The sequence below is a fragment of the Squalius cephalus genome, assembly GCF_949319135.1.
Source record: "Squalius cephalus genome assembly, chromosome: 5".
Taxonomy (NCBI): Eukaryota; Metazoa; Chordata; class Actinopteri; order Cypriniformes; family Leuciscidae; genus Squalius; species Squalius cephalus.
Genome location: NC_137126.1, coordinates 31205824 through 31220538, shown reverse-complemented (window position 1 = coordinate 31220538; position 14715 = coordinate 31205824). Strand labels below are relative to the sequence as shown.

Genomic DNA, 14715 nt, shown 5'->3' with positions numbered 1-14715 from the left:
ACTGAGGAACGCCAGGCAAGTCTACATGAACGAGAAGTACGCCGAGATCTACAGGATGCAGCAGTACGAGGAGGTGATGACCGTCTGCAACGAGATCCAGGAGCTGAACCCGCTCGATTTGATGGAGGACTGCGAGGAGCAGACGGGGGACTGCTGCGGCAGCGCGAGCGAGTCGGCGAGCCTCTGCGGCGCGCTCTTGCCCGTCAGTCACCAGGCTCCTCCGGTGCAGCACATCCAGCCCAGCAGCGCCTGCTCGGTGCCCATGGCTCTCCAAAACGAAGAGGTCTGCAAAGCTCCGGATCCCTCGTTCTACCGCAGCTGCTGCGCGGAAGCCTACCCCGTTTCCAACTGTGACTTTTCGCCGGTAAACAACATGCACTGCAACAAAACTACAGTGCTCGATTTGGACACGCATGTCGTTACCACAGTAGAGAACGGGTATTTGCATCAGGACTGCTGCGCTTCGCTCCAACAATGCTGCCAGGGCGCACAGAGCCCAGCCAAGAAACGCAAGCTTGACTTTGGTTACTACGTGTCCGAGATCGAGGAGGTGCCGGATTTTACGCCGTGCAAAAGAGCGAAATTCGAGGACTCTTCATACGTGTGCACGGAGCATTTGGACACGTCGAACATTTCCAACCTCATCTCGATCTTCGGCTCGGGGTTTACGGGACTGGTGAGCAGACAAGCGGACTTGGAGCAAGCCTTAAACGGACAGTTCTGTAGCAAACAAGCCCTGGCGAGTTTAGGGGCTTGGACGAGAGCTATTGTAGCCTTTTGACTCTGTGGTTAATGCGAATACAGATACTTTATGAAATTGTACAGAGTCTAAGACAAATTGACTTTTATTTTTGCAGCAAAGTTATTTAAGCGTTTTTTTATTTGGTTTGTTTTTAGTTTCGTTTCAGTGGGGGTGGCGGACAGTGGTTGTAGCCTACCACTTGTGATGTCCTGTCCTTTAAAACAAATGTCGATATTACAGCAAACGTTTTAATACGAAGTTGAATTTCGTTGCCTTAAACCCAACGCAGACTGCTAGCTATGGCCACAAACATGGAAAGTCTCTGAATGTGTCGCTCGTGGATTGTTTCTCTTTTCTCTCCCCTTCCCAGGAACTTTCACAAAGATGTATTGTAAAATAACATTACTAGTCATGTAATGTTGGGAATAACAGGCTGCAAACGGAGAAGCCTACCCACTGCACGCTTATTTCTCACACAAAACACTTTAAGCAGTCGTGTCATATTTTCTAACATTTTAACGACTACCAGTTTACCAGTAGAACAGGCTACTACTACAAGACTATATATCTGAGCTCGTGTTGTTGTTAACGTAGAGCTACAGGAAGAGGACTGGCTTCAACAGACTACATTCTGTAATATCATACAGGGCAATCAAGTAGGCTAATGAAGGTGCAATATATGAACCCCCTCCCTGTCTGAGTTTGTTGTTTTCTGTATTATGAATTGTTCTGTTGAAAGTGGCGAGGACTGGTGCGTTTTGTTGACTGCACTGACTGACCTACAGCTCCAGTTCCTCTGAGTGTGTTTGTAGTTCGCCTATGCCAGTCACCTCATCAACACTGAAAGTTGGGGCCATTAATTAACACTACAACTCCCATAATGCACGCCGTGATTTAATCTGCCAGCCAGGTATTTTTGTTGACTAACCAAGTCTCCAGCATTAGCCATTTCCTGCCCCCTTACTCTCAGAAAAAGTTAAAGCCTTCACAGTAATTCATAATGCCAGCATTTGCTTGGTTTTGTGGGTTTGATTTTATTTTCTACAAACTTAGACCTTTTGTTCTAAAAAGGCAATCTCATAAATTAGCCATACGTCCTCACATTATATAAGCACTATGTGTACTGAATTAAAGACGTTTTCAGACGTATTCTCCATATTTTGTTGGTATTCTTGTATTTTTGTGCATATTAAATTGTATATCACCGGGTAAAACTGTTTTAGAAAGTATTTGTTTAAAATTTATAACCTTAATAAAAAATGAAACTTACTTGCATTGCCTCTTTTTGTGTATCTTTTGATGAACCAAGAGTGTCCAATTAAGCTAACATTTAGGCCTCATCTGGTGATAGTGAGCTTGACTCAAAGCAATACAGAAATCTTAAATAAATCTCGATATATAATAAATCTCATATACCATATCCACAGCAAATCATTAGCCTATACATTTGCCAATTTTCCACAGGCTACTTCACTAATGTTAGTTAAATTTCTAATCAAGGCCAAACAAAAATTATTTCACTCAATTGCTCTCCAAACTGGCAACAACTGTGCATACGATTTTAGAAACTAAATAAATGTTCTCAGCATTGTTTACCTGTTTTATATCAGCTGAAATTCAATTTTAGATAGCCAAGCCTATTTGCCATTAGGCTACCTGTGGGATATTGAACTGTCACCTGTAGGCCACGAATAAAACAACTAACGAAAAGGGAAATTATAGGTATATCTTACGCACCATAGATAGAATAAAACAAAGCACACAATATAGTAAAGCCTACATTTAAAACGAGGGTTTCGCATGCAAAGACCATTACCCATAAAAGCAAACTTTTGCCTGACAAACGCGTCACGTCTTATTGGTGGGCACTGTGTTCAAGGCGCGCGCACTTTTTAGCCAGAAACTCTCGCTAAACTTGCAGACTGTTATCTCTTCTGTATGCCACATGGTGGTGTTCTTCAAAATCAATGAATGAAGGTATTAGAGCGCCTATGTAGCGGCACTTTGGGCTGACCTCGAATCCGCTGCTCCCTGCAACCCCCTCCACCCCTCCCCTCCCTGGTCTCTCTCTCTCTCCCTCTCTCATCTCTAGCCGAAACCTCTCGACTCCTCTCAATCTGAGATACCCCACCGCAGTACACCCGACACATCAACGTCCAACATGCATAGGCTATTGTCAGGTCGTTGTCTTAGCTGTTTTCGACGAATATAGCTGTTTCGCGCATGCTTAAATGTCGCTAAAATGCAGGTAATTCGGTCGCGCGGTAGCTTGTACTACATTACGACGAGGCGTTTAAAACCGTTCAAATACGTTGTAGCTTGTTTTGTAATGCGACGGACACGTCTTAGAAATAACTGAATGATTCAACAAGGTTAATTAGATGTCGGCTTAATGAGTGTGTAAGTTATATTTGAACCCGTTTGTTTGTTTGGTTTGTTCTGAATAGGCTCATATTAGGGGAAATGTGTCAGTGCTAACGTTACCAAATCTATTTTTTTATAAAAAGACCGTTTGTATATTGGTTTAATTTTTTGACAGCCGATGTAGGCTACTACTACATAGTCTGTGGTGTGTGGCGAGCTCCTCCGCGTGGCAGACGCGGGGAACGCTGCCATGGAGAGCGCGCGCACGAAACGAATGCAGATTTGCTCATTTTACGTGATGGAAGGATCCATGCGCTGTCAATTATACACGCACACAGAATCTTCCACATAGATAGCACGTGTTTCATTAGCCGGTAGACGTGATACATATACTAAATGGGCCTCTGTTTACACTCTCCTTGTGAAACGGGCTCAGTGGTAACATCAAATGTTATTGAAGACAAAAGGCACTACTTTAATCTTATCTTATCTCAACTGCGCCTGTTGAACTCAGCAGTGGAGCCTGCGTGAATGCAACTGAATAGAAACGGGGGATGCGGATGGGTGTTGGGTAAATTCGACATGAGTTCATGTCAATAACTGTCACAGTGGGGCGACTGGACTAAAGTGACTGGGCAGATGCCGAATTTGCCAACCACTGAAAATGACTCAACTAAAAAATAAAGAATGTGAATCGGCCTGTTCTGCGTGTAGGTCTTGTGTAGCACTTTGTATATAAAAAAAACTCAAAAGAATCTAATTTGCTTCAGAAAAATTACATAAATACACCAGTGTTGAAATAAAACCATGTCCATATTTTGTTTTTTTAATTCAACATCAAGATTCATGTTAAAATACACATGTATATCAATAACCATTTACCCCAAAATCATAAAACTCTACATATCTTTTTCTTTATACATGAGGCAATGAAACCTTTTATTTGAATGATATATCCGTTTTAAATGAATTGTAGCATTTCACATAACAGGACACTGCTGAAACTACTCTGAAGTTCAGTCAACTGTATATTTTAACGAGGAAAAGAAACCTAATTCACACATTTTTAACCCTCTACTATTAGAAGTCACAATGTTAGTAATTCACTTACAACTTAATTGTGGTGGTTAGGAAGCAGATAAACATCGAGTGTTATGTCCCATTATTAACCCGGTAGTTCCATTGCATCTCAAAAATTAGAAGACATTTCTTTATTAAATACTAGTAACTCAAAAAGCCAATTTGATGACAATGGCAGATTTTGACAAATTTGATACCGATTGCAACAAACCCCTTAAACTAAGCAGACCCTTAGTTATTATTATAAATGAATTGTCACAAAGTTTCTTAATTTAAAGGGTTTGTTGCAACCAGCTACTGGCATCCAAACTAAAGGGATGATTTTGTAACATTACAGTTAGGGCTGTATTTCCTAGAAGCATCGTAAAGTAGATCTTGAGACCATTGGTTTGCATGATCTACTTAGGCCTACAAAGCTTTTAGGAAAGGAAGTCCAGGTCTGTTAGTTCCATATTAACCCATGATAAACAAAAAAGCTGGTTGGTTTAAAACAGAAAAGTAGCCCAGGACTAAATACTCTGTTTTAACGTGCCTCTCATTTCAAAATGACTTCATTCTCAATCCAGAAGAATTTCAGTTAATCAATCTAAAGTGTGCTTTAGATTGAAAGTGTGCTAGTGTGCAGAACAACGAATACTTACTCTGTGAAGGATAAATTATATTTGTGCCCATAGATGTTTCGCCTGGTTCTAACAGCATAAACATTTACTGCATTTGAGTAACAAAAGCTTTGCACTATTTCAGTCATTTTAACTTGCAGACTGTACCCTGTTCAATAAATGATACTGCCTCTCTTTGTTGGTTATGAAGCAAACTGAAACCATTTATTTACACAGAATAAAGTTTAGAAATCAAAAAAGCTTCACTGATTTAGCATAATGCCAAACGGGTGGAGCCACATTCATTGCTTTACTTTAGCAAACGGAAGACTATGGTATTAGCTACATGTGGCTGTTTACAAACTATACGGGTTAAGTCTTTCTGACATTTTACACACCAATTACTTGTCCTATTTTCAGTTCAATGAAAAAGAAAGAAATAAGCACAGCCAAAAATGCAAAAATGTAAAACTTAAGTGGTTGACAACTTATAAATGTCTTACATATGAAAAATGACACTTGCCAAAACCATTCACAGCAAACACATACCTCAGTGATCTTTGATAACTGAACAGCAAGTGACTCAAAAAGTGCCTTTTGAGACACTGATGCTCCACAAACTCACAAACACCCGCACACACACACAAACACACATTGTTCTTCAGGTCTTTGCACACAGGAAATGGAATCCATTAAACCAAAATCAAGCCTTCAACCGTTCATTGTGACAAGCTCTGTTCTTTATATACACATAAATAAATATAAATGCCAATCCAGATGAAAATGTATATGTGCATAACTGCAGGTGTCTTAGTAGCAGTTCAACTTCCTGCTTGCAGGGAATAGATAAATAAAACCATAAAGACAAATTGCATCACTAGGAGGAATATCAGAAGTGGGATTTCATATGCACAACTAGTAGATTGTGAAGAGCAGGGCTGATCAGATCTACTGTCCTGCAGAGTTTAGTTCAAATCAACTCATCTACTCCTAAACCAGATGATCAAGGTCTTCTTGTTCACATAAAAATTTGAGGATAGGATGTATTCGAGCAGCTTTGGGACTGAACTCTCTAGGAGAAGTAGATCTGCAGGATTAAGACCAAGCACCTCTGCTGAAGAGAATGCATACTAAGGTCTGTTAACATGGAACTGAAGCGCTTTCGTCCATAGACAGAGTTTTGGTTGTACTCTCTGACAAGGTGCGAATTCTTTCTGTTGTCTCTCATGGTTTAACTGGCTGGATGGAGAGCAGGCTGCCAAACTTGAAATGCTGGATGACAGGGAATTTTTCTAGACACTGTGAGAGGGCGACAGAGAAAGAGTTAACTAGTATCAATCAACTATACAAGCAAGAGAACAGATTTACTAGCTTTCAAAATGTCTAATGCCATGGTGTCCGAACAGAATAAAACTAGAAATATACAAAGGTATATTTCCACACACACACACACACACACACACGCATTACTGTTCAAAAGTGTGGGGTCAGTAAGATTTTTTTCATGTTTTTGAAAGAAGTCCTTTATGCTCACCAAGGCTGCATTTATTTAATCAAAAATACAGAATTAACAGTAATACTGTAAAATATTATCACAATTTAAAAGAAGTGTTTCGTATCTTCTATCACATGATCCGTCAGAAATCATTCTAATATGCTGATTTTGATAGAAATCTTTTTTAACATTACAAGTCTTTAGGGCTTTAATAGTCGACTAAAGGTTAGTCGACAAGAAGAGGCTTGGTCGTCTAAATTTGAATCAGTCGGTTAGTCGCAGAAATAAACTCCACAGGAAGGGGCAAAGTCACGCAGTGACTGAGTGTTAACACGGCTGGTCCACGAGGTAATATTTCAGGCAGAAAATCCAAAGTATTGTGGAACGTTTCGAGATGGTAAAGAATGACCAAAAAAAAGATGACGTACGACCCCAAACATGTCTTATCATATAAAACATGCAAGTAGTAGCCTATAGCACTTCACATGGCCGCTCGCTCTATCGTTACGTTAACCTAGACAAATGTGCGCTAATAGTAGGCGCATGTCCAAGTGTTCACGGTGAACGCGCTTAATGCGTGACATGTTTAACCGAACTTCCATTTCCACGCCATTGGAGCGCATCTTCTCAAAAGCTGGTGATAAGACAAACTTGTGTCCCTTTCTCATAATACGAGAAGACTGAGATTGGAGTAACGGTGAGTCAGATATAGCCTAATTGTCCATCTATTGTTGTAGTGTTTCAGTTTGCTGCTATTTATTTATTTGTTTTTATATAGGCTTAATGTTTATTTAATGTGTTCTGACCTCTGAAAAACGAATGAAGTTTTCATTCGATGTTAAGGCTACGTGTCTGTCTGATTATATTCGCACTGATATTTCTCTATCAAGTGTTTCAGTTTGTTGTATATTTATTTGCTTGTTAATAATTTATATCCTACATTTTCTTTTTTTAAAGATAAGGCTGTTATTTATATTATAGGGTATTTATTTTGTTTGCGTTCTGATCTCAGAAAAGTTCATGCAATTTTTGTCACTGTAGCAAGTTTTATGCGCACGCGTGAGCACTTAATTTATATTTTAAATACTCATTATGGTTTACCCCGACTAATCGACTGATGGCTTAAATGAACGACTAACAGTCAGCTAGGAAAATCTTTAGTTGGGGGCAGCCCTACAAGTCTTTACTGTCACTTTTGATCAGTTTAATGCACGCTTGCTGAATAAAAGTCTAGGATTGACTATGAAGTGTATAAGATCTTCAAACTACACGCAAGGCCAAAGGAGACGAGATGGAAAAGCCTCTCATGTATTTCAATGTAGAAAAAAGTGAAATTGAGACAAAAGCACATTGGAATGTCGCTCAGAAACAGAATTAAAACCTTTCATATATAAAACTTCCATATGAATAGCTTTCATACTCTCTTAGCATTTAACTTGAAAGACATCAGTAACAGTCATGAGTCCCAGGCTGACGGAGTCAAAGAGAGAACGAGAGTGTGATATATACGGGGGTGGGGAAGACAGAGAGAGAGAGAGAGAGAGAGAGAGAAGGAGGAGGGGAATTTGCAGACAGACTGGCCCCTCAGCTTTGCTCTGTGCTGAGAGGAGAGGAGGAGGAGGGAGCACCAGCGTCTTCTGAACAACACAGGATGTGGGCTTTGGAGGAGGGGGTGGGGCACGCGGTTCTTCCCCTCGAACACAAATGCTTGCCCTATTAACTCTTTCAGCTCCGGTCTTAAAACTTCACAGAACAACTGAGAATCTATGGCTTGGCATTTATAATGACTCATTTATAAATGTCCCATGAAGACTGTATAATGTTTTTTCATATTTTTTCTGTTATGATAAAAAAAAAAAAAAAGTACAATTTACACACTCTAGATAAGGAATCAGTATCACACCAAGTTAAATATATTACAACATCAAAAACTCCCGACATGTATTAGTGTTTACAATAGCATGATACTTACTTCTGCTTTATACATTCGTATGAGACCTTGATTGACTTTGGACCAAGAAGGAACAGCGCTGATGTTCCAAAGCTGATTTGAGTGCTCTGCAAAAGGGCCTGTTTTCATCTAAAGACAGACAATATTCATAGTGATTAAGGAGATGATGGTAATCTTACGATATAATGTACAATCAGCAACATTAAAGCTCGATTTAATGGAGCATTTTGAAATGCACAAACATTTCAGAGACATCAGAGATGTTTAAATGTGATTCATTTGAGGTGTATGGAAACCTGACAAGACTGCTTAGAATAAGATACTTGAATTTCACTTTTAACTGTGGGAAGTACTTGTGTCTGTTGATCACAGACCGGACAAAAAAGGGGCAAAGATAGTCAAAATAATTGTAGAAATATAAGTGTTACTAGAAAGATTATCAAACAGAATTTAGCACTAATATTAGCAAAACACTAAACAAACAAAAATGATATAATAAAAAAAAACAAAAAACATGCATTACTGTTCAAACGTTTGAGGTCAGCAAGATTTTTTAAAATGTTTTGGAAAGTAGTCTTTTATGCTCACCAAGGCTGCATTTAATAAAATGTAATAAAATGGTTACAGTAAAACAGTTACATTGTGAAATATTATTACACTTGTAAATAACTCAAAATATTCAAATTATTTATTTCTGTGATTGCAAAGTTGGTCACGTGATTAGTTGTCACATGATCCTTCTGGTGAATAGAAAGTTCAATAGAACAACATTTATTTGAAATATTTTGTAACATTATAACAGTCTTTACTGTCACTTTTGATCAATTTAACGCATACTTGCCGAATAAAAATATTTATTTATTAAGAAAAATCGTACTGACCCCAAACTTTTGAACAGTAGTTTATGTGTGTAAATTAAGCAAAATAATAATAGAATTAAAGAGAATATTATCAAAAGATTATGAAGTCTTCTGTACTGGTGGTAATTAACCTATCGTCATCAAGTCACTGTACTATGAGGCCTATTCATGAGAGTTTATGAGAGAGAGGGGCTGGTGGGCTGCCCTTGGGAAAGAGCACTTTATGAATGGCAGTGCTGTGTGGCTTTACTCCACACACACACTGCTCTCGTCAAGCCGGACTTTCCAGAGACCTACTAGCCCCTAACAGAGGAATAGAGAGAAGGAAGGAGAGAGAGAGAGAGAGAGAGGAAAAGAAAGAGAAAGGAGGGGGTGGGCCCTAGGGGCCTTAGGAGTGATTCACAACAACGTGCAGGGAAGGAAGGAAATGACTCATGTGAGTGGAGTCCAAATACAACCTCCCTGAGAGAGAGAGAGAGAGAGAGAGAGAGAGAGAGAGAGAGAGCGAGAGAGAGAGAGAGAGAGAGAGAGAGAGAGAGAGATTTAAACTATATATTGTAAGTATTTACATGAATGGAACGTATGAATTACTGTTTGTGTGTGAACAAAATTTCATCCTCCCAACAAAATGAAAATGAAATGAAAAATGGCCATCTCACGCCCAAAACACGACCAGATGCTAGATGACACACACCTCATTGATGAATTTAATGCACTCCAGAAACATGTAGTCTTGGTGGTACTCGTTTACAGCCTTCTCCTCCAAAAAGTGTCGGGGCTCCAGGGTTGGGTGGTCTGCAGACAATAGATGAACAGACACACCGGACAGTAACTTAGTGTGACCACTAGGTGTCTCCATGGTTGTCATTGCATGCAACAATTATTATTATTAAAAAATAAGCAAAATATAACTGTATAGGTCTAACAAATAGCTGAGCTTGGTCTTGTTAAAGACTAAACAAGGCAGCATCTCCCGCCAGGAAACAATTCATGCTAAACATTACAGAATAAGAGCCAAACCTGGCAACGAAGACGGAGCCGTTACCTATGAGCTGTGCGCTCCCCCATATGAAGGGGAGAAACTGAAAGTCGTCAAGGCCCCACACACCCTGACTCCCAGCCGGCTCCATCCTATACGTCTTCTGCAGTTTGCGCATCACTAGCAGATACCTACACCGATAAGATCAAAATGCTTGATGCAAATGAGTTCTTCACACCATCAACCACAAAGCACAACTGTAAAATACACTGACACAATTTTGTTGACATTTAGTGTGCAGTAAAGTGCAAACTTGTTTAGTGAAGTTGCAGATCTAACCTGAGAACAATGAAAGGTTATATTCAAAATCAGAAGTGAAGCAATAAGAAGAACCACTAACTTGTCAAAAACTCTAAATACGATGGCCAGCTGGTCCTCCATGCGCAGAGCTCCCACCTTGCAAAGACAGCAGAGGAACGCAGCAAATGCAGCCTCATGACCTGCACACAGAAACATGTTAGGACTGTTTTGTGTATTTAAGGTTTGTAATAATTGAAATCAGTATCTGAATCACGTTAAGCTATCAACAGTGTTTCAACAGCGCCCTCTAGTGGGGATTGGGAAAAACTACATTAAATCAATACTTGGACACTTTCATGGATACATAATGGACGCTTTTTACATTTCTGAGGTAACTATAACAAAGATAATTATTTGCGTTCCCATTTGCTCCAATAGCAAAACCCATAGAGTTTCAACTCTAAAAAAAAAAAAAAAAGAGGAAAAATATATTGAGATGATGAGATAAAAATGAGAGAGGAAGATGTCAAATTTCATCACTTCATCAACAATTGTATTAGAAACACTCACACAGTAGCATTAACTAGTTTAGGTTAACTAAGCATAGGCCTGGTTTCACAGACATGGCTTAGATTAAGCCAGGATTAGGCTCTAGTTCAATTAGGCATTTAAATAGCTTTTATAAACATGCCTTAGAAAAGAACATTACTGTTGTGCATCTTGAGACAAAACAATGGCACTGATATATTTTAAGATATGCCAGTGCAAGTTGCTTTCAGTTAAACCAGCTCAAACATGCATTCTAGTCTGGGAATGGCTTTTTGTCTGTAAAATCAGGCAATAGTGTTAAAAATGTACATTCAATTTAAAAATTTAAAAATGAAAATAAAAAACGTATATACACGGGTGCTTTTCAAACGGAAGGCTGCATTTCTCGGCTGCCACGTCATCAAGCGCCGATGAAGGCCAGCTCATTTTGAAGGATGCATCAAGTGTTTTCTTTGTGTCCTTCAATCACCCACAATCCTTTGCACACATTCCAATTCAAGAAAAAGAACTGACAGAAATGAGCCTGTCTGAGTTCAATATGAAATTTAAGACAAATATTGTTTTCGGTGATGAAGGCATACAAGTTATCTTTTGTTTTGGTGTAAATTAATCACTTAACTGACAACAACGCAAACCACTGGGAGACCACAGACGGTTGTCAATCACTGTATTGTATTAACAGAAAGCCAGTTAATATAAAGTTGAATTGGTAATTATAAAATAATAAGCACCCTATATTCACGATGTTAATAACTGTGAAAACACGTCAATACAGTCTGTGAAAATGTCCATTTAACAGGAGACATTTCCCAGGTAAAAAATAAGTATAGTTCACGCTTTGGTCCTTATTATTCTCTCTGTGACAGTTGAATTTACTAAGGAGTAATAGATTAAAGTGCGAAAAGCTCAGACATAATTTCTCTTCAAAGACAACTATGGAGAAACATACACACACAAACATATAAGAAACGCAATAACAATAAACACAGACCTGTGCCATAGTCAATCCTGGTGGAGTTGCCTACAGACTCCTTTAGGTACACGGCTATCTCTGGAGCAGCATCATGACGGTCTGACGGCAGAATGGCCATGACCAGTGTCTCTGCGTCCTGCACACACAAAACACTTTTACATCATTTAACCTCAAGACAACTGCCCTGAAATACAAAACAGAACAAATTATACAATGCCATGAAAAAGCATTTCCCTTGACCAATTCAAATACTGCCCTGAGAAGTTCGATATGAATTTACATAAACACAAGAGAACAAGAAATAATCAAATGGGCATTAATACTTTCTGAAGGCACTGTGATTAAGTTAAAACAGTTTGATGGTCAACATTTCTGATTTCATACGAGTGCTCACCTGCTCCAGTTTGGCATACCATGAGCGGTAAGCTTTATTGCCGAAGCGAGAAGGCTGGTCTACAGGTGGCGTCTCATCAATCCAGCGATCTAATGTTCCCAACATCGCAAGCAACTTCTCCACTGTCTAATATCAAAGAAGAGTATGCAAGCACATTTCTATGAGCATATATATCATCTGTTACACACAGATACACACACAGCAGTTTTGAGAGGAGCAGGATAGTGACCCACCTCAGACACTTGGTATTCACATGTAAATTTCTTTCCCTTCACACCCTCATTCAAGGTCAGAATGAATCCCATGTAGTCTGCGTACGCCTACTTACACAAAACAGAAACTTGCTCAAATAAATGTAAATATTTGTTTAGATGTGCTTTCACGTTTTGAGAAGCACCATGAGTATTAAACACACTATATAATCAAAGGTTAGTAACTCGAACTTAAAATCATTCGTTTGGTTGTGTGATTTCAACAAGACTGCCACTATGAGTCAGTGACCTATTGACTTTAGAATAAAAGCGCTCTTTCTAGGCCAGTGTTTTTCATTTCTGTATTTTTAAACATTTCTAAGGAGGAAACATACCTTTAATGGGAGTAGTGTATGCAGAGGTTCTCATGATTATTATGTTTAGAACTAAAATGTAATGCCGCACAAGAAAAAGTGCGTCAACAACAGAGCTTCCTATTATTATCTTTAAACTCTAGGGATACGAGGGAAAGAGACTGAAAGTGAGCTATATTTCCATCTCTCAGTGTAGCAATGTCTCATAGTGGGTTGTACAACATACCTGTGATCTTTTCCATTTTCCCATATCAGGCACCATGCTGATCTCCTTCTTTGGCACTATGAAGTTGAAACTGACAGGACTGGGAGGCTTGTCATCCTCGTGGGAGGAGCCTGTGCAAGCGACAACAAATATGATGAAGAACACAATTTTAGAGTCAAAGTATACTATATTATTGATACAACTAATAAAACTAAAATCACACATGCATTGCTGCTAAACATTGACTCATTCCACAGGTTCTGACCCACGTTTTGATTGTGTTTTTGTCGTCTAGACTAAAGCCCCTTCTGCATCAATGTTAATGGTAGTCTCACACATACAGCTAAAGTCACTCTGGATGAGAGCCTCTAATGTAATGCATTGACTGTAACCATTAATTACACACTGGCAGTTGAAAATGGGTTCTTCTTGTGGGTTGATAAGTGCACTTCATGACTTTGTGTGCCAATGAACAGCACACTTCAAAGTGTGTAAATGCTGGGGTAAAAATAAACTAAAGATATCGAAATAAATGTCTAATAACAATGTCTGAACAAACACAAGGTTGTGTGGCTTGACCCTTTTTGGCATACTGACTTATTTCATTTTAATTTCCAAGTATTTCATTTACTATTAATTTCCATACACATATTTCCGCTTAATTACGAAGAATAGTGGGAGAATAAAGGAACAGCAGCCACTTACAACAAACCTCCCTTATAATAATTAAACTTACACAAATAGAAACTTAGTTGGGTTTTTTTACCCTAAAGGATAGTATACAATGTAGTCTATGGGTGTACCTAAATCTGAAAGACCTCAGCCGGTTCTGCTCAGGAAACATGAGTCTATATCACTGTCCTAAAGAGGAAAATGCTCATAATTCTCTAACCAGATATAATAAATCCCCTTTAAATATAAGTTTATTCCCTCAATTTCCCAGAATATACTGTCAGTTTCCCCATCACATTATACACAAACATATCTGAAAATAACAACAGGCTGCACTTAAAAAAAAATAAAAAACACCTACTAATGCTGATGCTTCTCTTTATTTTTACAGATGGGTTAACCAACTTTGAAACTAAATGTGTTCAACATCTAGGCCCATTATTTTCGCTAAATATATATCAAACAGCATTCTAAGTAAATTAATATTGCAAATAAATAATAACCTCGGGTCATATGATCGCACATAATGCGTAATAACATATATATGTGCACGTCGCAGATCTGTCAGACTCTCATGGATTCACAACATGAGGCGCGGCGAGACACAACTAAGCGTTTTTCTGCACACGCGCACGTCCCTTTCACCGCTTCAGGTACTGAACAACAACATATATAATAGTCTTGATATTATTGGTATCTTCGCTTCTGAATTATCCGTGATTAAATGAATATTTGATTGATGTGAATTACCTGACGACTGCTCAGTCTCCGCCATGTTTACTGTTGAACATGAAAACACGACCCTTCAACTCTCACCCGCAGTTTCGCGTAAAATATTTTTTAAACTTAATCAGCGAATGTAAATTGTTGTGAGAAAGATTATTACTGCAACTAATGTATTTTTGTAACATGCATAATATGTAAATTTACGATTTAAAATGTTGGAATCAACTTACGTATTTATATCGTTTGTTATTTGTGATGTAT

General features: G+C 38.7%; 2 protein-coding genes across 5 annotated transcripts in view; one reads left to right on the top strand and one right to left on the bottom strand.

Annotated features, from left to right (window-relative positions):
- Nucleotides 1–1261, top strand: part of ier5l (immediate early response 5-like) — a 1570-nt gene extending 309 nt beyond the window's left edge. The window contains exon 1 of the mRNA XM_079872070.1: nt 1–1261. This exon is cut by the window's left edge and continues 309 nt beyond it. Within this exon, the coding sequence (XP_079728196.1) occupies nt 1–781 (781 nt within the window). The 3' untranslated portion in view covers nt 782–1261.
- Nucleotides 1262–4978: 3717 nt separating this feature from the next.
- ptpa (protein phosphatase 2 phosphatase activator) lies at nt 4979–14549 on the bottom strand. 4 transcript variants are annotated; one of them, XR_013821224.1, is made up of 10 exons: nt 14479–14549; nt 13078–13187; nt 12520–12606; nt 12287–12412; nt 11911–12028; nt 10471–10570; nt 10112–10261; nt 9786–9886; nt 8253–8360; nt 4979–6084 (listed from the first exon to the last, which is right to left on the bottom strand). XR_013821224.1 is itself a non-coding variant. In XM_079870925.1 (10 exons), the coding sequence occupies exons 1-10, from the start codon at nt 14501–14503 to the stop codon at nt 6010–6012; spliced, it is 975 nt and encodes a 324-aa protein (XP_079727051.1). In that variant the 5' UTR covers nt 14504–14549; the 3' UTR covers nt 4979–6009. The 4 variants fall into 4 exon arrangements, 3 of the variants coding, with proteins under 3 accessions (XP_079727051.1, XP_079727052.1, XP_079727053.1); XM_079870925.1 differs by having other exon boundaries at nt 10137–10261; XM_079870926.1 differs by lacking the exon at nt 14479–14549 and having other exon boundaries at nt 10137–10261; nt 12520–12609; nt 13078–13163.
- Nucleotides 14550–14715: the final 166 nt, after the last annotated feature.

Excerpts from the sequence above, each read along its gene's own strand:
- ptpa (XM_079870925.1), bottom strand. The coding sequence starts at position 14,503 with ATGGCGGAGACTGAGCAGTCGTCAG. Across the intron at positions 12,029-12,286 it reads GGTATGCCAAACTGGAGCAG|GACGCAGAGACACTGGTCAT; the intron begins GTGAGCACTCGT and ends TTGTGTGTGCAG. Across the intron at positions 9,887-10,136 it reads GGGGAGCGCACAGCTCATAG|ACCACCCAACCCTGGAGCCC; the intron begins GTAACGGCTCCG and ends TATTGTCTGCAG.